General features: G+C 42.4%; 3 protein-coding genes across 3 annotated transcripts; all 3 read right to left on the reverse strand.

Moving 5' to 3' along the window:
- Window positions 1-203: 203 nt before the first annotated feature.
- On the reverse strand, window positions 204-3,306 carry rbp3 (retinol binding protein 3). The gene is made up of 4 exons (XM_088360576.1): window positions 2,026-3,306; window positions 1,759-1,949; window positions 1,040-1,182; window positions 204-882 (listed from the first exon to the last, which is right to left on the reverse strand). Exons 1-4 carry the CDS (start codon window positions 3,217-3,219, stop codon window positions 557-559), a joined length of 1,854 nt encoding a protein of 617 aa, XP_088216702.1. The 5' UTR covers window positions 3,220-3,306; the 3' UTR covers window positions 204-556.
- Window positions 3,307-3,397: 91 nt separating this feature from the next.
- On the reverse strand, window positions 3,398-7,155 carry gdf2 (growth differentiation factor 2). The gene is made up of 2 exons (XM_088360577.1): window positions 6,604-7,155; window positions 3,398-6,220 (listed from the first exon to the last, which is right to left on the reverse strand). The coding sequence occupies exons 1-2, from the start codon at window positions 6,959-6,961 to the stop codon at window positions 5,325-5,327; spliced, it is 1,254 nt and encodes a 417-aa protein (XP_088216703.1). The 5' UTR covers window positions 6,962-7,155; the 3' UTR covers window positions 3,398-5,324.
- A 1,132-nt stretch (window positions 7,156-8,287) lies between these two features.
- On the reverse strand, window positions 8,288-11,681 carry gdf10b (growth differentiation factor 10b). Its single transcript, XM_088360107.1, has 3 exons — window positions 11,211-11,681; window positions 9,246-10,105; window positions 8,288-9,168 (listed from the first exon to the last, which is right to left on the reverse strand). The coding sequence occupies exons 1-3, from the start codon at window positions 11,605-11,607 to the stop codon at window positions 8,977-8,979; spliced, it is 1,449 nt and encodes a 482-aa protein (XP_088216233.1). The 5' UTR covers window positions 11,608-11,681; the 3' UTR covers window positions 8,288-8,976.
- Between the last annotated feature and the right edge of the window lie 12,053 nt (window positions 11,682-23,734).

Raw genomic sequence — 23,734 nt, forward strand, 5'->3', positions numbered from 1 at the left:
GCTCCTCCCATGTCAAACCGGGAATAAGAGCAGGGGAATAGGCTGATTTTCCCAAAAGTGTGAGCCTTCAAATCTACTCCCACTCCCATAGAGTTTGCATTTTTTTTTTCAATATGAAACACCTGAAGTTTAAAAATGGGACATCTCTTAAAGTGACCCTTTCAAATATTATGAAGAATTCATTGTTCAAAAGACAGCCAGCAGACATTTAATTATTATTTTTTATTTGGTCTCGGCAAAAGAACAGAAGCCCAAGTTGGTTTTCATTACATAAATTTACCAGCAGAATAGACAAATTGGACATTCAGTGTTTTCAACTCACAAGGATCAAAAATGATTATGTTTGACATAATTTAAAGTATCCAATAACAAATATCCGCAACAATGTCAGCCTTAGTCAGTGTTATTCACATGCTCCCATCTGCAGTGAAGTAAAAACTGCCCTCAACATTCACTTTTAAAACGTTGCTCTATGCCACAGACAGACTAAGTAGTTGGAAATAAAAAGGAATTCTCACGCTCCAACAATTTTGTCAGGGCAAAAGTGGACCACAACTCACTTCTGACTACCCAAGTGCTTGTTGAAAATGCCCTTAGCTGTTTCGAGGGCAGCCGCCGCTGAGACAGGAATGTGAGGTGCAATGCCGCTTCTTTCCCAGGCTGGCATCAAGGTGTCGTCGGAGTGCACCGTGGGGATGCTTAGGAAGACGTCAGTCGTGCCAACTTGGAAGGTCTTTGCCGGGTGGGAGCCACCGAAAGTGGTCTCTCCCACTATCATAGCACGGCCGAGCCTTTTCATGATGAAGACAAACTCCTCTGCTGCCCCGGCTGTTGCTCCGCTGGTCAGGATGATCAAACTCTTTTTAGACCCGTACCTTGTACCTAAATCAAACGGGAAATGTCATTGGGTCATTGGGAGAGGTGCTTCAACCGCAGAAGGACTCAATAAAAAACTTACACACGAGTCAAGAATCTTAGTTGGCAGTACTGTATACAGAGCAGCATTAAAAGGCGATGGCCTGATGCCATATCCAATTACCCGTGAGTTCAGGCAGTGTCCGGAGTTCTGTGGAGGTGCCAGACTGTCTGTCTGTGAGCTTGTCCAGTACAATCTGCTTGTCGGCGTCAAAGAAGTAAGAGCAGAAACCGGCAATGGCTGTTGTAGGCCCTCCGAGGTTGTTTCTGTAAATTCAGTTAAGAAAATGTATGATTCAGTATTATCTCGGGTTGTCCGACAGATAGCAAGACACGGTGGCTTTACCTAATAATTCTTACAAGCGGGTTTAAGATTTTAACCTTGAAGACTGGAGTTGCACTCCCTACATTTATCTTCCATCAATTTGGAGCATACCAGCTTGTCAAAAAATTGGTGGTTTTGTGCAAAACAGCCCAGATTCAATTTTTAATCCAAATTGGGTTGTTTTTTTACCCAGCAGTTGTCTTTATATTATAATTGGATGAATGAATCATGACACTACCAATGAATTTAAGATGATCTCAGTTAATTGTGGATGAAAGCTGGATGACATCACGGACTAGTTGCCAGTCAGTTTTACAGCAGTTGTTAGAGTTATTATTTCCTACCAAATGTGTACACAATAGTTGACTGTGTTGATTCACTTCATGGTTAGAATTGTACAAGTATACCTACATATAATATTCTATTTAGTATCCTATGTATGTACAGTATTAGTAATCGTACTATTTATAGTATAGTTTTTTTAACCAGATACTAGAGCTTGGCCAAAAGCTACCCACCTGAGGTCAATGATCATTGCGTTAGTGTCGACAACTTTGCTCCAAACATGCTCCACAATAATCTGGGCAATCTCCTTGACTTCCTCGAAGTCTCCGAACATGTCAAAACGCAGGTAGCCTATGTTGTTTTCGAAAATGTCCGTTTGAAAGGAGACTTTGATGAGTTCAACGTACATCTCTGGAGTATAATTCTGAGGAGACAGACAAGCAGTACTTTCAAAAACACAACAATGACAACAATAATCAGTCTTTGCCTTGGGGTCTTACAATGACTGGCAGGGCTGGGGTGTTGCTGGTGGTCTTCAAGCTCTTGTCTCCAGATAGGGTCTTCAGGTCTGCAGACAGTTTCTCTTCAAGGCCGCTCTTAGAGACCACCAAGCTGTAGTCACCATTCTCAAGAAGCCCTTTCAGCTTTGTTGCGACATCGGCACCGGTCTCCTCAAAGGCATAGTTGTCAGCAATCAGAGCCGCCGAGCCCTCGATGATGGCTGGCACCTGGGCGCGGAGTTGAATTATCTTGATGGCTGTAGCAAGGGCGTCCTCTTCATCGACTTTAACATCGGGAGTGACGCCGGTTTGCTCCCAGCTTGAACCAGTGATGGGGTTGATGGATTTTGCGGTAGGCAAAGTCACATAGAAGTTTGTGTCACCCACTTTTAATTTATCTATTTTGACTGAGCCCCCGGCGGTCTTCTCTCCAACAACGGTGGCCCTCTTTAGGTTCTGGAGGCAGTACGCAATATCTTCAGCAATGCCCTTGGTGTTCTTGCTTGTGAGGATGACAAGAGGTTTGCTTGTGCCGTATCTCTCGCCCAACAATGTGGCCATAGACAGCAGCTTAGTGGTAGTGTTGGAAGGACGATCATACACACTGTCGATGTGAATCACAGATTCGGCTGCGGTGAAGTACGAGACAATATAGGAGAGTCCCGTGATGTCTCCGCTGATGGTGTGGCGCAAATCAAAAATTAGAGCTGAGGTAGGCAGGACTTTGTTCCAGACTAACTCTACCAGCATCTTCCCGATCTTGTCAGCAGCCGCCTCCCCGAGGATGTGATCGATCCTCATGTACCCGATGTTGCCCTCCAATACATCCAGCTTAATGGCGGTCTGGAGCATAGCGACGAGTTGCTCAGGAGGCAGGTCAGGCATTTGCGGGACAACTACGGGTACGAAGTTTGGCTCGTAGGAGACCTTCAAACGTGGGTCACTGATTGTGGTCTGGAGTCCAGCACTGAGGACTCGAGACAAAGACTCACCATCTGGAATATTGAGGATCTCTGTATTGCTGCTGGCTGCTGCGATGGCCTCCTTCAGCCCTCCCAGCTTCTCTGGAGAGCAGTAGTTGTCCAAGACGATCTTTACCATGTCAACAATAAGGCTTGGAGGAAACGCGGCATGGTTAAATGCAACATTTCCTAAAACTAGAAAAAACGGCACCAAAAATAGAGCTTTTGCCATTTTTACCAGCTTCACCACACCGAAGATGAGTGGAGCTGGTGAACGGACCTCTGCTTGTGAAGAGATTCAAATGCCTGTGTTATGGCTGCACCATTTCTGTTAACACACTCATAAGAGGATTTAGCCCACAATAAACCTTTAATCGTATTATATCTTTTGTAAGGCAATGACACATTCGCCAAGTGGGCGTAGAAACCGGGAAGCATTTCTAAAGTTACTGTATGTAAATTTAGACAAGGTGTCTGGAGTGGCTGTGCCAAATTAGCAGTGCCACTTGAATTGAGCAGTAAAAGACAAAACACATATTAAAAAAGAGAACTCCAGAAAATACTATACCCTGAACATTTATGGAGTGTCTTTTATCTTAAATGACGGACATTGTTTTAATCTTTTACCAGTACAGTCCTGTGCATAGATACGAACTTGTAGGAGGCCATGCTCGGTTCTTTTTTTTTGGTGCTGTGTCCCCCTCTGCTGGTCAATCGAATACAACAAAACACAACTAAACAATTATTTCTGTACATTGTACGAGTGACAAATAGAAAAACAATACGTCTTGATATTATCTGGGACAGGTATCATCAATGTGGTTTCCGCAGGCACCAGGACCACATGAGTTGCCCTCAGGCTTAGTCTAAATATAGCTAACAAATGGGACATTGTGATTTCTGTTGCGCAGAAAAGGTAATCACTTACAAAAATGATATAATTTCAGCATGTTGTATATGCAGGCTGATATTAGCTAGGTGTAAATGATTCCCATCAGCGAGAACACCATTCAACTGACAATGCTAATGTCCCTCAAGGTAAATGGACAAAAATTCCCACAAACGTGCACTTTTAAGCACTCAAATATGCTCAAAAGCCTGATCATACTTATATATTATCGTATTATAAAAGCACACGGCAGCGAGTGTACTTTAGTGCAGTTAAGTGGTCACGTCTGCGTCACTTCACAGCTGAGTGTGTGTAGACATGTGGCATAGCTGCTTTTAATCGCAGGTTCCTTCACGGTGGAAACAAAAACAAAGTTAACTTGCTCTGTTTTGACCCTTGCAGTTTAGTCTACAGAACTATAGAACTTTGTTTGGGTTCAGTTGGGGACCTTCGAGGTCCTGATCCAAACACATCTGTGCCTTATTCAGCAACACTCCAAATGCTTCATGCCTTAACTTTCAATCTCTTCAACTTTCATATTACGTATGTAAAACTATTTCATGGAACACCAGTAACATTGCTGTAACCCTAACCCTAACCCTAACCCTAACCCTATTCTACACACAGTATACAATGTGTATGAGACCAAAATGTAAACATTACTTATTCACATTTGCTCACACTAGCCCGCCCTAAAATATTCAGGGACAAGTATGCGCACATATTCTTAACTGGCAATGGTAATCTTTGAGCTGGGATAATCTTTTTGGTTCATTAACGTCTCAGTAGGTACAGAATGCTTGCCGTCACGATCGCTAATCTATTAAGCTTTTCAGCCTCCTGAGAGATTTAACTGACTTAATAAACAAAAGTTGATTGGTATGTTTTCAGTTTGGCCTTTGGGTGGTTCACATATTGACGTCAGTAAATATTATGTTTTATTTATATTCTTAACTCAAGGGATTCTAACCAACCGTACTTTACAGCTGTAATGATTCATGTCTATCAGTTATGTACACTACTACACTACCACTGGCCCATGATACATAATTTTCCAATGCAATATATTTAATGCACGGACAGCCCAAGATTATTGTTAATTAACCAGTATTTAGTCTTTTTAAAGTGAGTATTTTGCACTGTTCTTTATTTATGTAATATGGCACAGTGTAATCATAAAATGTAAAAAATACCCTGCGTGATTTTTGATCATTTTTGCATAGTAGAAGAGACCAATGTACTCTACTGGACTATGTACAGTAATAATTAAGTGGCTGTGGTCTGTTGACTACCAAAAACAATCTGTATATTCTGATACTGCAGTAAGAAACTGTATATTGAAATTACAAATGTACAGATTTACATTCATAAAATAGCAGAACACTATAAATACGGTTTTACTAATCACAATAGCAGATGTACACATGTAAGAGTCATGTTCTTTCTGACTATCTGCACCCACATTCGGCCACCTTCATCTCCTCATATAAGTATCGGATAGTGACGAGTCCATTCTCCTGATACATGACAGTGATGGGGTCCAGTTTGATGGGGACGCAGCATGCCATGTTGGCCTTCTTGGGGTTGCGGATGTTCATCAGCGTCTGGATGAGGGCGTGCTTGGATGGTGTGGATTCGTCTGTCAGTGGATGATAGCACAAGCCTCGACATTCAAATGCGTCATATTCCGGAGGTGCCACGATCCAGCTGTCCCAGCCAATGTCCTTGAAGTTGACCTTGAGAGACGTCCGCCTGCAGTATTCCCGCTCGGCCTTTCTCCTCTTACGACGATACTGAGCTCCGGGAATCTGGTTGGCCAGATGATCCTCTGTGTTCCAGTTCGCCTCCGAGTGGAAGATGGTTTCTTCTTCATGGAGGATCATCTCTCTGAGTTCTTTCTTGGCCTCTCGCCTTCTGCTGCCAAGGTCATCTGAGAAGACGATCAAAGCTGCTGAGGTGTTATCTCCCACTGAAAGGCTTAAGCTCCAACCACCGCTTTCATCATCACAGCCATTCCCGTCCACCACGACATCAAATCCAGTTATTCCACGGCCTGATATGACTCCGTTCTGTACAGCTGAGGTGACATCCAGAGTCACCCACATGTTCTGAGAACCTCTCAATTCTTTGCAGGCCAAAATCTGTGGGTTGGATTTCAAACCGTTGTAATCCGTTTTGTAGACGTTGACGGAGGCAGTGAAACTGTGGGTCACCCTTGACCTGGCATCTGGGAGAAAGAAGAGTTGTAATTCAGCTGTGATGACCTTTTCATAGCTGGGTATGCTGACGTTGAACAGCAGCCTTTGTCTTGACTTTGGGCCGTTTGTCACAGAATGTGTAATATCTGGAAGAGAGACACAGATCAGAAGAGTCATGATAAAAGTTGCAGATAAACGATTCTGACATGACACGATACCATGCTACATAATGGTGGAAAATAACGATTAATAATATTTAATAATAATAATAATTATTTTGAATATTATATAACTGTTCTAAGATACATCATGACTTCTTGCTGATAATTTTTAGTTCTCAACTGGCCCTACAAATGCAACCCTTCAATTTATCTGGACCATAACTGGAGATACCCAGTGGATGGGTGTTGGGTATTGAGCACTGGATAAGAATTAAAACCTCCTGAAAATTTGGTAAAATTTACTATGATGAACGTTGCCTTCTAGTTTTGCTGCTATTTCAAGTTTTACTTGAGCTTTCTCACCATACCTTGAACACTGAAGCTGCGAATAACATCAAACTGAGGGATCGCCGTGCTGTCCGAAGAATACTTGTTGTAGAGCTCCATCATGAAATGAGGCGGGTCAATTTTTCCGTGCTCCTGTGGTACATCTGAAAGGTTGAGTTTCCTCAGAAAGTCTTCTTTAATGGTTCCGAGGAGATTCGTCATCCTAGAGTCCATGTCTTCCTCCTCTAGAAGGTCCTTCTGTGTGGAGTGTTGTGAGTAAAATCCCTCAAGGTCATCATCAACGTGGATGTCATTGCCAATTGGCTTGCAGGTGCAGGAGCCTGTGGAAAGCACCAAACTCAAACACACCTGGAACAAGAACCTCCTGGAGTTGTGCATTTTCAAACAAACAACTTGCTAGCTTTTGTGATGGCAACGTTGAACAAAGGAGATTTCCAGTGAAAGGACCATACCAGTGATGTCCACTCCCATGCTCCCAAGAGTAAATACAGGGGGGACTAGTGTCAACTAAAATAGTAGCACGGCCATGCTTATCACTGTCATTGATGGCTTCTTTTAAGCTTTGCTATCGCTGGAAGGCTGGCCACTAATGAAGACAGTGTAAACACTTGACGGCGATAATGAGGGAGGTCCTGGAAAAGGCGAGGTTACTTGCGCACAGGGTCAAAGTGTCAAGGCCAGCGGAAACAATACCAAAGCAAACGTTCTATTAAAAGAAACACCAAGTGCATTCTTTGCCACCCTCGTTGCCATTTTCACAACTCTAAAGCCACCCAGTAAGTGCGGCGTTTAAAAAAATTCCAAATTTTATTTTTGAACCTATCCTCCATTGCATAACTAATGTGCTCAGACCAAAAGCAATACAAACATTACTTTGGTGCCAACTAGTGATATCTTGGTGCCAAGGAACTATGTTGAAGTGAATCTAGAAGCTTTGCCACAATCTTGTTGCCAAAGAACTATGTTGTTGTGAGTTGAGATTTGCTTTGTTCCCATCATGTGGCATATAGAGGCAACTACAAAATGTTTTTTGATGATTGACGTGAGAACAGTTCACACTATTTGTATTTGTTGCCCCCATTACAAAACTCTGTCATAAAGACGGAAGACGGGACAGCAGGTTCTAGTGGGAGGGCTGGAGGGTTGCACCACAAATCCAAGCCAATGTGTCTGGGGACATTGGCCCAAGTCCGGCCTATCTTGAAATTCTTGTCTCTCAAGCCACGAACCCATGTGGCGTTTCAAATCACTTCAAGTGTGGCCCGTCATGCTTTTAGTAGTTCCCACTGGAGCTATGAAAGTGATGGAAGTTAATGATCTCATCACTAAATAATGGCGGCAAGCATGAGGGAAACAAACACAGCAGGGAGATCCAAGCTAGGAATAAATTGTAGGTTTCTTCCACGGTTTTGCAGGAGAAGATATGATTTGGTCAATTCATCAAATTTTCCATACATATGAAAGCAAATGGTTAATTGTTCATATGTGCCAAAATTTCTACAGAGTATTTGTCCTCTAAAGGATAAGTAAATTAAATGTATCGTAATTCTCATAAGGGAAAACAATGAGAGTCATTGTGTAAAAATACTGACTGGTTACTTTAATGCAAAAATAAAAATAAAAACATTGTTATCATGCATTTTGACACAGGCCAAAAGGGAAAAAAAACATAAAATAGATAATTACAATATAGTAGTGTCTACATACATGCCAATTCGCAGTAAATTGACAAGCATTTGCCATATAATGTATAATTATTAAAATCACAAATATAGTATGTTATAATGGAAATAAAAGTACTGCAATGGGGTACATAAGCATTTCATACTAATTACTGTACATATCACAAACTGTACACATTGTATTGAATATACTGTAATGTGTTGTATTATGAGCACCCTTGCCTGCAATATTCCCAAAATGAACAGCAGGGGGCTGCAGCATACAAGATTTTCTATAAAACCTGACCAAATAAAAAAAAAAAACTCTCTGCTTACTGTCTATACAGTAATTATAAAAATGTACTCATTATGTACAACATATAGACAATGTTAATCCTCATGTACCTCCAACGTTCTCCGACCACGATATGGGAGATTTAATAGTGACATAATACACTTTTACTTTTTTTGCAAGGATTAGTTCACTTAAAATGATATCAATGGCTTGCTATGGTAATGTGTGTACTTATTTCAGTCTTTGACGTCATTCAATCACCAAAGCTGTCCAGAGCTCACTAAAAAGAGTCCTTCAACGCTGCATGAAAAATAATGATAGTTATAAAAATACAAAAAAATGTAAGGAGAAGCCTGAGTTTCCTTTCAACCAGAACCAATCAAGTCCCAACTGCCTGCACTTTGAGCCTTCACCTCTTGGAAAGGCTCCATTGGCTCCTACCGGCAGGCACAAGTATCCACAGACATTCCTGGATAAACCTTGAGCACCATATTTCTATCCGGGTCCAGGAAGAGCACACTGAGGGGACTCATCTTTTCTGGCACGCAGCACGGTTCCGGAATACCTGGCACGATTCCCACTGCCCGAACGATGCTCTGTATGGTGGCGTGGTTGGAAGGACGGACCACCTTGAGAAATAAAATGGAAGAGTTATCTCTGGATGTGTGCTGGAATAAGAGTAGGGACATGTAGACATTAAACTCACCTTAGGGATAGGGAATCCACAAGAACCAGCACAGTAGTAGGCATCAAATGACTTAGGTGCTAAAACCCATTCACTCCATCCTATGTCAGCAAAGTCCACCTTGAGGTAGCGCCTTGCGCAAACTCTGGGCTCACTCCATTGTCTCCTGCGAGCCTTCTTCATTGTTCTCTCATCGAAGCTCAGCACCTCCCTGCCCTCCTGGTTCTGCTTCCTTCCCGCTTTGCTTTTGGATTTGGCAGGGAAGTAGGTGCTCTGCCACAGTTCGTGGTTCTTAAGGGTGTTGAACTTGACCTCTGGAATGTCGTTCGTTTGTATATGTAGACGGAGCTCTCTCCGGTTCCTTGAGGGTGAGGTGGACGTGTCCTCCACCACGGGGAAGGGCCCGTACCTTTGCAGGGTTGCGGCCACGCTGTTGGGCTCGTCTATGGCTTGATCATCAGCGTAGACTATTATGAAGGGCACATTGCCTTCAAAGAAGTGCTCTTGGTTGTTGAGACTTGTGTGCTGCTGATTTGCCCTAGTTACCAGATGGGTCTCCACCATGATGATAAGGTCTTCTCTGGCCTGCTTGATCACCATCGTAACATCCCTTGATTGCCACGGCGCTTTCTTAAAGGAGCTTACGGTGAGGTTTCCCAGCAGTGTTGTGGAGGCGGAGTTTGCTGACAAGCCACGAAAGAGGATTTGCAGGGCGGGCGCGTGTTGGCGGTGGGCGGCGGACGAACGACGAGACCTCTGGAAACGCCGTGGCCGCTGGTGTTGACGTTTGTGGAAGAAGTGAAAGGAGGCAGAGAGGATGACCTCCGAGTCTTGGATAGAGGAGAGGTTGAACTGGAACATTTCTTTTCCATGCAACAGTCCTGGGGAATGCGCAAGATAATAAAAATGAACAAAGATGACAGTACATACAGTGTTTGCTTTTATGCACCCTTGTCTCGGTTACTCATTCGACACCCTGAGGTCATCATCCCCTCAACCGTACTGAGAAACGGACCGTCCATTTAAGGGAGATCTCTGAAGCCCAATGGCTGTAGTGTATAAAAGCCTTTTTGACATAAGACATATTATTGTATTATTTTTTTTGTACTATTGGAATGATATAAACTAAATCCTGAAAACTATGAAGAACGGTAATGTGGCTGTCCACGCATGAGAAAAAAAATCTTTTTAGATCTCCGCTCACTTAACTTTTCAAGTGAGTACTTCCACCACAGCCCAAAACCCAAACATTGAATTCGTGCAAGGGTGGGGTAATAGCATATGGAAATGATTATGGGCTTTGTCTGGATGTGATAATAGCCTCTTGTCTAACACCTTGGACTTTTACAGCTACTGGAGAAGTCGATCACTAAAAAGACCCCAAAGACCCCAACTATACACAGATATGCCATCTACAAGCTCGAGATCATAAATTTAGTCCGTAAGGAAATGCTGATAATAGGCTCTTAATTTAATTAAATAAAATGCTTGCATATTTATCTGTCTAAATTGTCTCAAAATGCCCGTCGGATGGAGCCCATCGCAGCTATCTTTGGGTCAGGGGCTAAAAGGGTACACCTTGGACTGGTTGCCAGCCAATCACAGGTCACATAGAGACAAAGTATATCTATCTGGCTCTATCTATTTAATCCCGGATCCTTATTCATCCAACCATCCATGATAATGAAATGTGACATTTATAATAACAAATATGAACGTGAAATTATTGCATGACTCACAAAATGTATTGTAACTCAGAACGTGTCCATTTTCTGTGGATAGTGTAAACTACTTAAAAAAATCCGATTCAAATCCAAATTACAGAATAGTTAATTAACAATAATGTTTTTCATAGCAACAAATATGTGCGATTAGTACAGCCAGTAAAATGGTACAATACGTATATGTTGCTGCGTACGCTTTTACGTTCGTTTCAATATTTAAACTTCCTCCACGCGTGTGTGTTTCAATGCGTATGCAACTCACTCGGGACAGCTGTGAAGCTCCTCACTGTGTTTCCCTGGTTATGGCTGCGCGGGTCTTCGCTGTAGCTTTCGTAAACTTTAAACATGCTGGTGGTCACCACGTCCCGACCGGAGCTTGGATGCGTAAAGACGCGGCGCTCCGACGCGATTTTACGCACATCATCGGGAACCGTATTACTCCAAACCGGCTCCAGAATCACCAACAGACGTAACGCGTAGACAAACCACGTTGCCATAATTGTATTTGTTTTTAAATATTCCTTGGAAAGTGAAGATGAAGCGGGATTGATACGTGTATTTCCTTGCGCACGAACCGAGCGATATCCAGGTAATCCACGTTGGGCAGTCCGCGACGTGCAGCTGTTCTCGCGGTGGGAGGAGAGTGGGACAGTATGCATGCAGCTCTGCTGCCGAATGACAGAAGGTGACAACCCAACTATTTTTACTGCTCTCGCGCTGTAGTGATGTGGCCTTTAAGTGTGCCCACGCATAAATAGAACATCACGCCCATGCGCGCAGCTGGTCTTTCCACCAGGGTGGGTCGTTATTTCGTGATGGTTTGTGGTCATCGGGCAAAAAAAAAAAAAAAAAAAAAAAAAAGCAGATTAAGTAGGAAATTGCAGGCACCAAAATTAGAATTTGCAATTTCTTCTGAAATGGAGTATTAAGGAAATCGACGCAGATCTACACCATGTGTGTACTTTGCTTCATGAAAGTAACTGGCATGGTGGAGTAGTGGCTAGCAAGTCTCCCTCATCATTAAGAGGTTCTGGGGTCAAATCTCTCTCCAAACCACGGAGATGTTTTGAAGTTGGAAGGCAGGAGTGTTTCCTCTGAGTCAAACAACTATCCAGTTGAACAAATCAAATTCAAAATGGATGTCTAATTCCGTTTAAATTTATATTCACAGCATTGACTCCAATTCTAAAGCACACGATGTTTCCTATTTGCTACTAATAAGTACGATATTGTAACATTTCCTAAGGAGCTACATCGGCTCCACATGGCAAACTGAGGGAAAAAAATGTTTTACAACACTGATTAGCTGCCACATTGGAGCTAATTGAAACCACTGAGTGTATGTCACGGCCACATTTGTCTTCATAGAGTTTCCCACTTTATGGTTGGCCGGCTCCACTTATATGGGAAGTAAAGAATATGTCAGAGCTAGGTTTTCTCATGGACGTCTCATAATTTGTGGGATTGAAAATTCAACCCAATGAGCGCAAATTGTCAATGATCATAAAGTCACCTCATTATAGCGGCCTCGCTGCCAAACTTGTACTCACTCACGTCAGCCCGGTTCCTAATATAGCTGCAAAAAAAAGTGGAGGCTATAGGGAAAGCGAAGAAAAATAGTAATTATTAGGTACTTTGAAATATACATTCCCCTATACTGCAATCTACACATGAATGAAGGCATTTTCTCCCGATGCTTTAAGATAAACAGCTGGAAAACACACTGACTAAATGACTGATCTTATCTTAGTTATTTTGATTTTTTAAAAAAAGGCTTTGATAAAAGACTAGTCCCCCTCCACGCCCTCAAAAGACAAAAATACGCTCATTCACTGAATATTTGCACGGCATGCTCATCAGATCCAAAACCGTGAGGAGGACAGACGAGCCCACCATGTTACTTTTGGCCCGGGACCCGATCCTTCATCGAACCCCCCACCCCCCTCCTCCCCCTCCTCCTTTTCCTCCCCTTTGATTTGTTTTCATACTGTTGGCTGGGGCTGAATGACCATTCATGCTGTTGTGTTGGATATGGAAGGGCCATGACATCCTTTCAAATGATGTCTGCCAAGCTCTCACACATGCACGCACACACACACAGTGAAATAAGTCTTGCTGATATATGTTTATACTCATACGCACAATGGGGTAGTGGTTCACTCGGTTGGCATCAGTGCAGGCAGGGTGGGTTCAGTTCACATTCAGTGATGGTGATTGACTGGGGACCAGTCCAGGGAGTAATCCACATTTCGCCTGAAGTCAGCTGGGATTAGCTCCAGATCACTTGATAAGTTAAAAAAAAGTAGTAATGGGGAAAACACTCAAGGTGTGAGTTGATGAAAGGAGTAAGACTGAGGGAAAGCGGATTCAACAAGTTTGATCATTGGCGTGCAGAACTCCACCAATGCTAAACAATAATGGCAGATATTGATGGTTTCTTCCCCCCTTGTGACTTGAGCATAAATCCACAGCGCCTCAGCAGGTCAAGTAGTGATCTGCATTTGATCTAATTGGCAAAAGCAATAATAAGTGATGCACAATTGCACAACACCAAGTTACATCTCCACAGTGCGAAATTACCAATTAAATCTTAATTTGTGCCTGGTAAGAAATTATCATTGTACTCCAGTCCTGTGGGAGGCAGTAATATCAGTGCTTGCCAGTTGACAAATCAAATGTATGATCTGTTTGTGCAATCCATATAGACACAAAATGATTTACAGACACACAACAGAGCAGGATGCATTGTCGGAAACATGACTTCACTGTTCTGTTACTCAACAGATTTAGTGTGACCGACTCAAAACTCCTGATTTTTTTTTTCTTTTTTCAAAAGATGAGGCCCAACCTCCACAAGCGAACGCACTCACTTTGTCAATCTGCGACCATGTGACGGATGAGTCTGAATGCCTCCCATGTGAACACCTTTCATCAGTTAATGGTGATCGCTCTCCTCAAGCGTTTTGGAGACGGCAATTTTCCCCTAAAGCGAGCCCCCCCCGCTGGCCATTTATCCTCATAGGGCCCCTGTCTGAGAACAATCATCCACTATACATGTTTGTCAGCCATTTGAAAAATTGACAACAATCTCAAATTGCGCTTATTATTCACGGCTCAGGCTGCTGGAAAAAAATGAAAAAGCCAGGGAGGAAGAAATGCACGTTTTGCGATTCCAACAGGAATTATTTGCTGCTTTTTATGATATGTTTTATAATATGGTCAGAGCAGTGCACAAAAACTGCTAACTGCACCATGTTCTGTCCTTGCAGCAATCCATCACGTTACGAAAGGCCATTTTCCCATCATGCAGTGTTCCCAGTGTTGCAATTACTCACTGGCTTAATGGACCAAGCTGCTCAACTTCTTTTATTACCTTGCCTTTGTATACCTTCTTTCTCCTCAATCACTTGTCATATCAACCTTTTCGAGTTGGTCTTCGTGCAAGGGGATACTTTGTCTGTCAGTGCCCACGTTGCTCGCACACAATTTTGCACGTTTTCCACACTGCCTTTTACCTTTTTTTCAGTCTTTGTGCAAAAGAATGGAATTAGAGTTGCATTTCAGCCCCCTGTTCTTCTGGCCCAGGTTATTGTTTTCATTGGCTACCTCCCTTTAAGTCTATTGAAACCGGCTTTTTTTTTTCATGTCTATAAATGGACTCTTTTCATGACTTTTTAACTGAACGCTCCCACTAGGTGAAGATTTAGGAGGATACTGCACCACATTCAGACAAGGATACGAGATTTATGCCGTACATTAAAATACGCCCCACATTCGCTCTGATAGGAAACAGAAGGCTAAATCCAAATGACCTGTTGTGGTAGTTATTGATATTCTTACCAATCTGCTGAAGACAACTGTAGAGGTGATGACAGTTGTTAGTGAGTTACTTCCCGTCTCCAAGTTGATGACAGAATGAAAAGATGAGGCAGCAGGCAATCCAATGGGTGACTACATTGTGGATTCAGCTTCTCTCAATACAGCCAAACCACATCCAATTAATTGTATTTGAATATATGTACAGGACTTGCTTAAATTGTTCCAGTAGATGTGGATTAATGGCACACACAAAATGAGGCCCTGGGAATGTTTGATCGCTTCTTTTAACTCTAATAATTGTGTCATATTCTCTTTCATTGTTGTTGAAAAACCCGCAGTGACTGTATATTGACTCACGCTGCTCATTTAAAGTTCCGACTCAATTATTCCTGCAATAATAGTCCCCCATCGCACACCATGCTGCTTGTCTCAGGTTGCTGGAAACGATCACATGACCCTCTGCTGAACCCCCGGCATCAAATACTCCAGATGTAGCGCGACGTGATTGTAAAACGTCAAGTTAAAACCGCAGCGAACCCAAAGGGCCCGTCGCCCCACTTTGCCCCTCAAGACCTTCATAAAGTGTCACAGAGCAATTCCCAGAGCACAGCCGTACTCTTTTCTTTCACACTTCCTGTCATTCTGTGTTTTCTGTGCGTCAAGCCTTCATTTAGCCGCTGAAGTCGGTTCTTGCCAAGTCCCTCACAGCGAGAAATTTGATACGTTGTATAACAAGAAGGACTGAGCTTAATGTGTCACTTCACAATTAACTGTCACAAGATAACGTTTTGGCTGAAAGTCCCCGTCACTCGTTAGAGCGGGTGAGCGATGCGGGGTTGAGTGGGGGTAAAAATTCACGCTAAAATAAAGACATGTTGCCCGACTGGCATTAAAAAATAACTACCATGCCAACTGTTCCAAAACACAGTAATACACTGCTAAATGAGAACCTCTTGTGATGAATAAATCAAAATTGAATTGGTTAACGTGCTGATGGCTCTCAGTTAAAAAAAAGTCCAATCCGTTTCGTTTGACCAGATTTGCGCAATGTCCCGTAACATTGAGTTTAAAATAAATTTAATTTCCCCTAATGTGACGCCAAACGAAACCACGAGTTGATTAAAGCCGAAAGCTCCCAAGGAAAAAGATCCCAGATCCGCCAGTGAACTGCGGATACTTCACACTTTCAGTCTGTTTTTGTCCTCAATGATGTTTTGGTTAGCAATAGAGGTCAAAGAGGCATTTATTTGATTCGTAATTGAAGACTTTATATTGTCCTTCAATGTCAATGTGCCCTTCAAACGGCTGGCTACCAATTCAGGATGTACCCGGTCTCTCGCCCGTAATCAGATTGGAGGCTTAAGATCACCCACAACCCTGAGGAGGACAAACAAAATAGAAACTAAATTGATACTTTGTTATTTTCAAGCCTGACTGCATAGACAGTGTCACATTTGTTTCTCATATGACTGTAATTTCCTCAAATGTGTTTCTCATCAGTGCTTTTTTTTTTTGAGCTCTCAATTATTGTTCCCCTCAAATCACGAGAGTTGTAACAATAAATGCAACACATGAGCACGGCGGGCTTGGGTTATTCCATCTGATTTGAGAGATGTCACCTTAAGTGAGAAATGTGCACGGAGCTGCCACTCAAGCAATGCGTCTTTCTTTCACCTCGTTGTTTAGCTTTCATGGTCCGTCAGTGTAGCGCTTGGCTCGCTTTCACAGATCTTATCCATCCCGCGTCCAGATGGAGCCAGCAACTTGGCCAGGAAGCCTCAGATAAAGTGTACGCTGCATCAAACGGAACCAAAGAGGAAAATGAGCCCACATGAGCAACGTTGTGTAAGGTGAAGAGTTAAAGAGTCCCCTCAGGACTTTACAACTGGGGCCAAATTGGGAAATTGAATAATCGGCTGTTTTCAAACAAGCGAACTAACTTCATGAAGATCTTTCCACTGCAATCTCATCACAAGATCTCTTTTTGATCTCGACAATACGAGGCGTCATAGAATATAGTGACACGAAGAAAGTGAATGATGTGAGAAGATGTGACCAGCAGATCTGGAGGAAAAGCAACATCCGTATGGAAATGACCCAGACACATTTCTTCATCCACGATGAACCCCGAAGGCCTTACTCACATCTGGAGGAACTTGAGTCTGCAATGTATGTGTTTCTAAGGAAATAAGAGGTCCTAATGGAAAGGAGACCAAAGGACGAAGCACTTAGGGTGCAACACTGAGCCTGGTTGGAAGAAGTGACACAGCTGTGATTTGGTGACCATGTTTGTTTGTCTATTTGTTTTCAATCAAGCCAACGTGATTTCACCTTATATTGGTGGATAAGAAGAGAAGAAAATGTCAGCTCTACTTGGCAGATCATTGAATGCTTCACTCGTGAAAATTGAGTCAATAATTAATCAAATGAGATAAACAAATAGCATGGACTCAAATCATAACTGATTGCAGATGATGCTCTGTTTTACATCTGCAAACATGTTCAAATGAAGACTGCGTGGACATTCATCAGTCCTATTCTAGTTGGGCTGCGTTTTGACTGACACCGGCCAAAGACTCAGCAAGCAGCCTGCTTTATTTCATCATGAAACTTTAACGCATGGAAAAATAACAAGACTTGGAGCCGAGTGGCCTGAGAAAGAAAGGAAAACACAGAGCCCCCCGAGACAAAAGACGTCTGTTGGGTTTAAAAAAAAAATAAAAAAATCAAGGTTGATTAGCAGCTTGGCAAAGCTGCCTCCTAAAGCAAGTTTCTGGTCAAGAAAAGAATGAGTCAGGGTTTCATTGTTCACATTTTTATGTTAGGCTCTAGCTTCTAAAGTTTGGATTTAACACCCACGAGCTCCCCTACAGTGCGTCTAACGACTTTGTGACCAAGTGCAAAGAATAATTATTGGACCATTTAGAAGCCTCATTCCTCCAGTTGCTCTGCTCTGATTGACGCCACAAAAAAAAAATAGCGGCAAGTCAAAGAATACTAAAAAGGTGACACATATTCTGCCGTTCACCTGAGTGCCATCCATCTCCATTCACAGGAAGTGTGCATGCACATAAGGGACTACACTAGTCTGGACTTGATTGGGAGGCGAGCAGCGAGGCGGCCAATTTGTCATCATTTGGGTGACAAGTGGTCTGAGTGACGCACTCCCTCTCTGACCTCTCCGTGTGCTTTGAACTGACAACACAGGGGCGCATGTCACGGGGTGTTTGCAGGTTAAAAAGCAGAGGAATGACAAGAGGGATGTTTAAAGGAAGAAAAAAAAAACAGCATCTCTGGATTTAATGGGAAAACTGTTTATATGGTATTAGCTTTACTTAAAGCAATCCATGAGTTTGAAATACTAGCATCTTGTCAAGACATGGAGACAGCTCCTTTACCACCCTGTTTGGCTACTGTAACAAAACAAACACTACTTCTTTGTTAGCGGACAGAAACGCTCTCCCTGTGCGATCGCGGCAGGACGCAAGCCTTGTAGCAAACATACGCTCACTTTGCACCGCAGCCAAGGGGAGTCTCCATCTTATGAATGTTTAATGAGTGAGGAGAGGGGCCAGTCATTTTCCCACACACCCAAACTTAATGAGCACTGTCTCTCATGTAGACCTATAACTGAAGGCAGGAATGGTGGGAATGAGGGGAAGATGTGTTGGAATGTTTGCGTTTGTGTATGTGCAAATTAAACGTTGCCTGTCATGTATCTGCGTGTATAAATACGCAGGTGTCTGCATATGAAATCTCCCTTTAACTATCGACGTTCAAATTGCCTCGTGGCTAAACAATTAGCAACATCCCAGGAAAACGACTTTTCAAAACATTGTTGCAAAGGGCCAATAAAAATTTGGTGTACTGTACGCCAGTTACACTCAAGGTAGCGCTAATTAACGAGTCACATGAAAAATGGCATTTTTGGGCCCAATTAGAAGGAACTAGCAGTGAGGGCGTGAATGGTTAAACAAGCTGTACACTATTTCACATTGTAGTAAAGTTTCATTTCTTTTCTGCTGTCCTATGAAAATATATAAGAAATTCTTGCTTGTGTGACATAGTGTACATCCAATTACCATTTTAGACATTTAAGACATTAAAAGCACAAAGCCGTCTGAGGTTGAATACCTGGAGGAGGGAGCATGAAATGATATATGCGTAAGATATGACATACAGGATCTGGGGTAAGCCCCTGACGGTTGTAAATTGTCTGGAGGTGTCTCAGTGGTAAAAGACTTGTGGAGTTAATGCAGGGGCGGGGACCCTCCAGCCTGTGGGCCATATATGGCACAAGAAAACATTCAAAAAGCAATTCTAAAAACGAAAATATCTTGTGGCCAAGCATCATGTTTGAATAAAGGGACTTCATCTTGTCAAGCCAAAGCATTTTCTAATAATTAAAAAAAAAGGCTAGTTTTTTGGCAAGTTGGGTCATTCCGTTTCAGAACAAATCTGGTGTATTTTGGACCTAACTTGATTCGGAGTGTCGTTTCCATTGGGGTTGGTGGCGGTAATAAAATACCCACTTTCTGCTTTTTGTCCTGCAAATACCTTCAGCAGCTAATCAAGCCCATCCATTAACATGGTGCTCCATATTCCATGGATGAGCTCATCTCTGACGCTCGCAGGGAGACCTACCACTTAGGAAAAATGATGGTGGTCCAATGCGTGATGATGTGCCGGGTTGTCTGGGAGCATGCGCGAGGAGGAGGTTCAGAGGTAATCTATGTTCTCACCTCTTGAAACAACCTTAAAAGACACAAAGAGGACTGGTGGTGATGAAGTGAAGTGGGAAAATCCCTTCCTTACTCATCCTTCAAAGGAGAAAGAAAACCTGCAAAGCTCTTTAAGACACATCCTCTCAGCACAAAGACGTGAGGGACATGATTCAGATACTTTATTAAGATCTCGAGTCATAAAGCCACTGGAAGATGTCGTGATCCACAGCCGTTGGGGCGCCATGTCCAATAGGCTGCAATGAAAATGTTTGATGCATAGCATACATCTGGGATACAGCTTTAGCGCTGAAGTCCTCTGTGCTGGAGTCCAGTCCATGTCCTGCAGACATTTCCTCAGCCCTGGACTTAACAGAGATTAATATTGGGCTACAATAGAATTTGAATTGGGCCAAAGAACTATTGGCTGCAGTAAGTAGCCACGAGTTTCTAAAAAGTCATAAATCTACAATTTGGTGGATCACATTACAGGTGCAGAGACGAGAGTGTAGCCAGAGCATACAGGTAGATCCAAAAGACTGGAAAGTTCAAATTCAGCAGTGTGGTCAGAGATGGAAAAGTTTTTTAACCAGCTTAGACAATCTTTGACAAAATCAAAAACCTCCATCCATTGATACATTTCCTGTCTCACGGGTGAGTTCGTTTCTACACACACCTGAAGGCAGCTTTGAGTCTTCAATGAACCTGGTGTGCATGTTTTTGTAGTATAAAAGGAATATCTGGAGAAAACCCATGCAAAAATGGAGAGAACATTCAAATCCCACTCCTTTCTAGGTTATAAACAAGATTGAATCACCACCACAATTTAACCAGCACAACGTAACATAAACTTGAACTATAATTTAAACTAAACCAACACACTCAAACCAAGTCAGTTTGGTGTATTTATATCCTAAATAAATGTGACTTTTGGGACCAACTTCTACTTACTGACCTGTGCAGCTCTTGTTTTTGTCTTTCCTGTCATCAGAGGGGGGGGCGTGGCTAGCAGGTAGAGCTAGTGTCGCAGTTCTAATTAGTGACCTGGGCTCTTTAAAGCGGATTCTATGGAGTTGGCTGTGTCATAAAGCATTCGTTCATGAGCGGACAAACCCCATGTCCGACTGTCACTATGATGCCTGTTGCCCGGCTTGGCCAAACACAGCCTGCAGGAATGTGAGCGTTTAATCAGAGGACAAATGCCATATTTTGAGCAGTTTGTTTTTACGACCCAGCGGGCGTGTGTGATTGCAATTCTGTGTGTGTGCCCGTGTCCAAATGAATTTGTGCAGAAGTTAACACGTGTTTACTTTATGCTTGTGTGAATTAATGCTTGTGACATGCTTCTCAATAAGACCGTGCACGTTCAGCAGAATATATGTGCCAGCCTGCTGTGTACATACAGGGGAGTGATATTTGTATACATCCCACTCTTTGAGTTTACGTGCATTTGTGTATGTTGGGCTGGTGGCCCAAAGTGGCCACCCATGATGCTTTTAGGGCCTCTGAGTAACACAGCTCGAGTCAACAGCAACACAAAACACATCTGAACCCCGCTGAGTTCTTCTATATGGAGCCATTTAGGAGTGCTTCCTTCAAATACAAACAGCACATATATGCACCATTCAGCGCACACTAGAAACGATTGTGCACGTCTGTCTACATGCGTCCATCTTGTTTGGCCTTGTCAATCCGGTGGACCATGAAAGCATTATTTTGTGCATAAATGAGCATCTTGAATAGAATGTCAATGCAATCAAAAGATGCCAATGGAAAACCTCTTATGTAAATGGTTTAACCCAAACCTTTTGATTAAGCAAAAAAAACCTTGGGAATTCCTTCACTGCCTGTGGGAAGAAAAAAAAGTGGTTAGGCTGGCCTCCCAGATAAAGTCTGACTGACCTGGACCACGTCCAGTAAAGATGTTCTAATAAAACTCCTCTTTCAGTCAGATGGAGGCCTTATCAGATTTTAAGAAACACAGCTGTGAGATACACTAAATTTCGGTGAACCTGCTGTACGTTGCTACGGCTCAAGCCAAGAAAACTGATAACAATCATAAACAATTATTTGCTGTATATTTTTGTTGGCAGAAGTTTAAAATGCACATTTTCTCCAAATTCAGTAAGAAAAGCAGTAGCAGTTGTTGAAATAGGATTTTGTGTTCAAGTTTATTTAATTTAACAATGATATCCAAGGTTAGCCTGCTAATGGCTATCTCACACCACCAACCACATAAAGAAAAAAAAATACTGGTGTGCATCAAAAAGATTTAAGACTCAAAGATCATGTGCCTGCCATATTTTCTCTTTTGGACAGAAAAAAAAAAGTGTCTGAGGGTCATGATAAATGAAATGATGGCAAGGCTATGATAAGTGAAGAAACATGTCGACACACCTATTTGTGCATTTTAACAGAGTTACTGGCACCTGGAGGATACACGGATATACTGTATAATATAACATCTATCATTCATTGCGGGGAGAAGATGACACGTGTGCTGCAGGGAAATATTATACCTGCTCGGTGTAGTGTGTCGCCTTGTCATAAACACACACACGCACACAAAGTTGGAACAGGTATCTTGGTATTGCAATCGTTTTTATGGGACCGTTTTAAAGCCATGGTTCGTTTGTGCATTCAAGTTGAGACTAGAACAATGAAATGCAGTTATTTATGAATTGTGTGGTAGGAACAGTTGGTTTAGGGCAATTGTACACATAATTAAACAAAGAATGAGTGCTATTTTGTGAGGTGATTTGGCACTAAAACTGCTTGTAAATGTCAGGCGGGGGACAGTTTTATTTCTATAGATCCTGCTTTACATCAGTTTACAAATCGAGTGGAATATACCTTTGACTAATCTCTAAAGCAATGATGAATATTTTTTTAGTCTTCTTAGTCTGGGAAGAGCAGCCTTGAAAACACTCAATATATCAGCCGTGTTATTTCAAGATCAAGATCAGACGTGATGGGACATGTATTGGAATATTGACACCACGAGGTCTGCACTGCCATCTTCTGGCTTTACATATTCCATATTCCATGCATAGTACTTTTACTGTATAAGAAACAAAACCATACTTAGTAGGAGCTGTTAATTTGGGTATGATCTTTGGACAGTTGGAGGTAAAATGATGCATCCAGTGATTTCTGTTGATGGCAAGCAGCCCAGTGGATTCATGCAAATTTAAATCTACAGTACTGCCAAAACAAGCTGTCAATCCGTAGATCAGATTTTACTTCATTTGAATCGATAGATTTTGGCCATGCCCGATTCAGTAGAATTGTTTTATCTGGCTAGCTCTCTATCCAGCTATCTCGTTAGGTAGCTCTTTCTAGCAATCTCTAGCTATCTGGCTATCTCTAGTGTTAAGATACCAATATGGAGGTAAGCCAAAAAAAAAAAATAAGAAAAACAGCCAGGTTTTTGCTTCGGAATGTTGATGCCTGGTCTATGGCCTTTTGACTCTTTGCTGATTTTATCTTTAGAGCATCTTGATGTTCTGTGAAGGTTATCTTCGAACTTGTCTCTTCTAAAATGGGTCTTTAGGGAGTGGTTTGAGTGAGGAAATGGCACCTATGGGTGGAAAAACAGTGGTCTTATTGAGGCCATGTCAAATAGGGTAGGTCTTGTAAAACTTGTCTAGACCCGATACGGTCTTGCTGTATGTTTCACGGTGGGTGATGTTAACTACTGGAGTGAGGCGGAGGGTCCCAGCGTGGTGTGTTTAAACTGGAGATGAAGATAGCTGCTTGCCAAAAGAGGGGAAGAGATAAATTTGTATCATCCATTCTGAGGGTGAAGACAAGTTGGATTTATAACACACACGAGTTGTATATCCTGTATGAGCTTTTTTTGGTAGATGCTCCTGCTACCTAAATGACAAGATGATTATTGCCTTCACAATTCATTCCCCATCCATAAGGGACATGCGTGAGATGTTTTCTTCATCTTGGCCATCTTAGAAGCCCCCAGTCTTGAACAGGAATCCCCACAGGAATATTCCTAAGTATGTTCTGCCTACTAAGTTTGTACACTGTGCAGGTCAAGTTGAGAGCCCCCCTCCAGCTATAAAACAACGGCTACAATATGATTTATTTCTTGAACATTTTTGCATGCATACCTAGGTGGCCCTCTTCCGCAAAATCCATCCTGTAAAGTTGCGGTGGACTGCGTTTTAACCATTAACCCATCCACTTCTGTCTACGTTCTAATTTCACCCTTAAAGTAATATGAAGGGGC

This window comes from Syngnathus floridae, chromosome 18 (genome assembly GCF_059516105.1).
Source record: "Syngnathus floridae isolate MCC-2025c chromosome 18, RoL_Sflo_1.0, whole genome shotgun sequence".
Lineage (NCBI taxonomy): Eukaryota > Metazoa > Chordata > Actinopteri > Syngnathiformes > Syngnathidae > Syngnathus > Syngnathus floridae.

Bases quoted from the DNA above. Each gene is read 5' to 3' on its own strand.
- rbp3 (XM_088360576.1), bottom strand. From the start codon at position 3,219: ATGGCAAAAGCTCTATTTTTGGTGCCGTTTTTTCTAGTTTTAGGAAAT. The intron at 1,950-2,025 runs GTAAGACCCCAA...CTGTCTCCTCAG, and splicing joins CCCCAGCCCTGCCAGTCATT to AATTATACTCCAGAGATGTA. The intron at 883-1,039 runs GTAATTGGATAT...CGTTTGATTTAG, and splicing joins GACACTGCCTGAACTCACGG to GTACAAGGTACGGGTCTAAA.
- gdf10b (XM_088360107.1), bottom strand. From the start codon at position 11,607: ATGCATACTGTCCCACTCTCCTCCCACCGCGAGAACAGCTGCACGTCG. The intron at 10,106-11,210 runs GTGAGTTGCATA...CGCATTCCCCAG, and splicing joins GAGCTTCACAGCTGTCCCGA to GACTGTTGCATGGAAAAGAA. The intron at 9,169-9,245 runs GTGAGTTTAATG...TTATTTCTCAAG, and splicing joins GTGGATTCCCTATCCCTAAG to GTGGTCCGTCCTTCCAACCA.
- gdf2 (XM_088360577.1), bottom strand. From the start codon at position 6,961: ATGCACAACTCCAGGAGGTTCTTGTTCCAGGTGTGTTTGAGTTTGGTG. The intron at 6,221-6,603 runs GTATGGTGAGAA...TCTCTCTTCCAG, and splicing joins TCGCAGCTTCAGTGTTCAAG to ATATTACACATTCTGTGACA.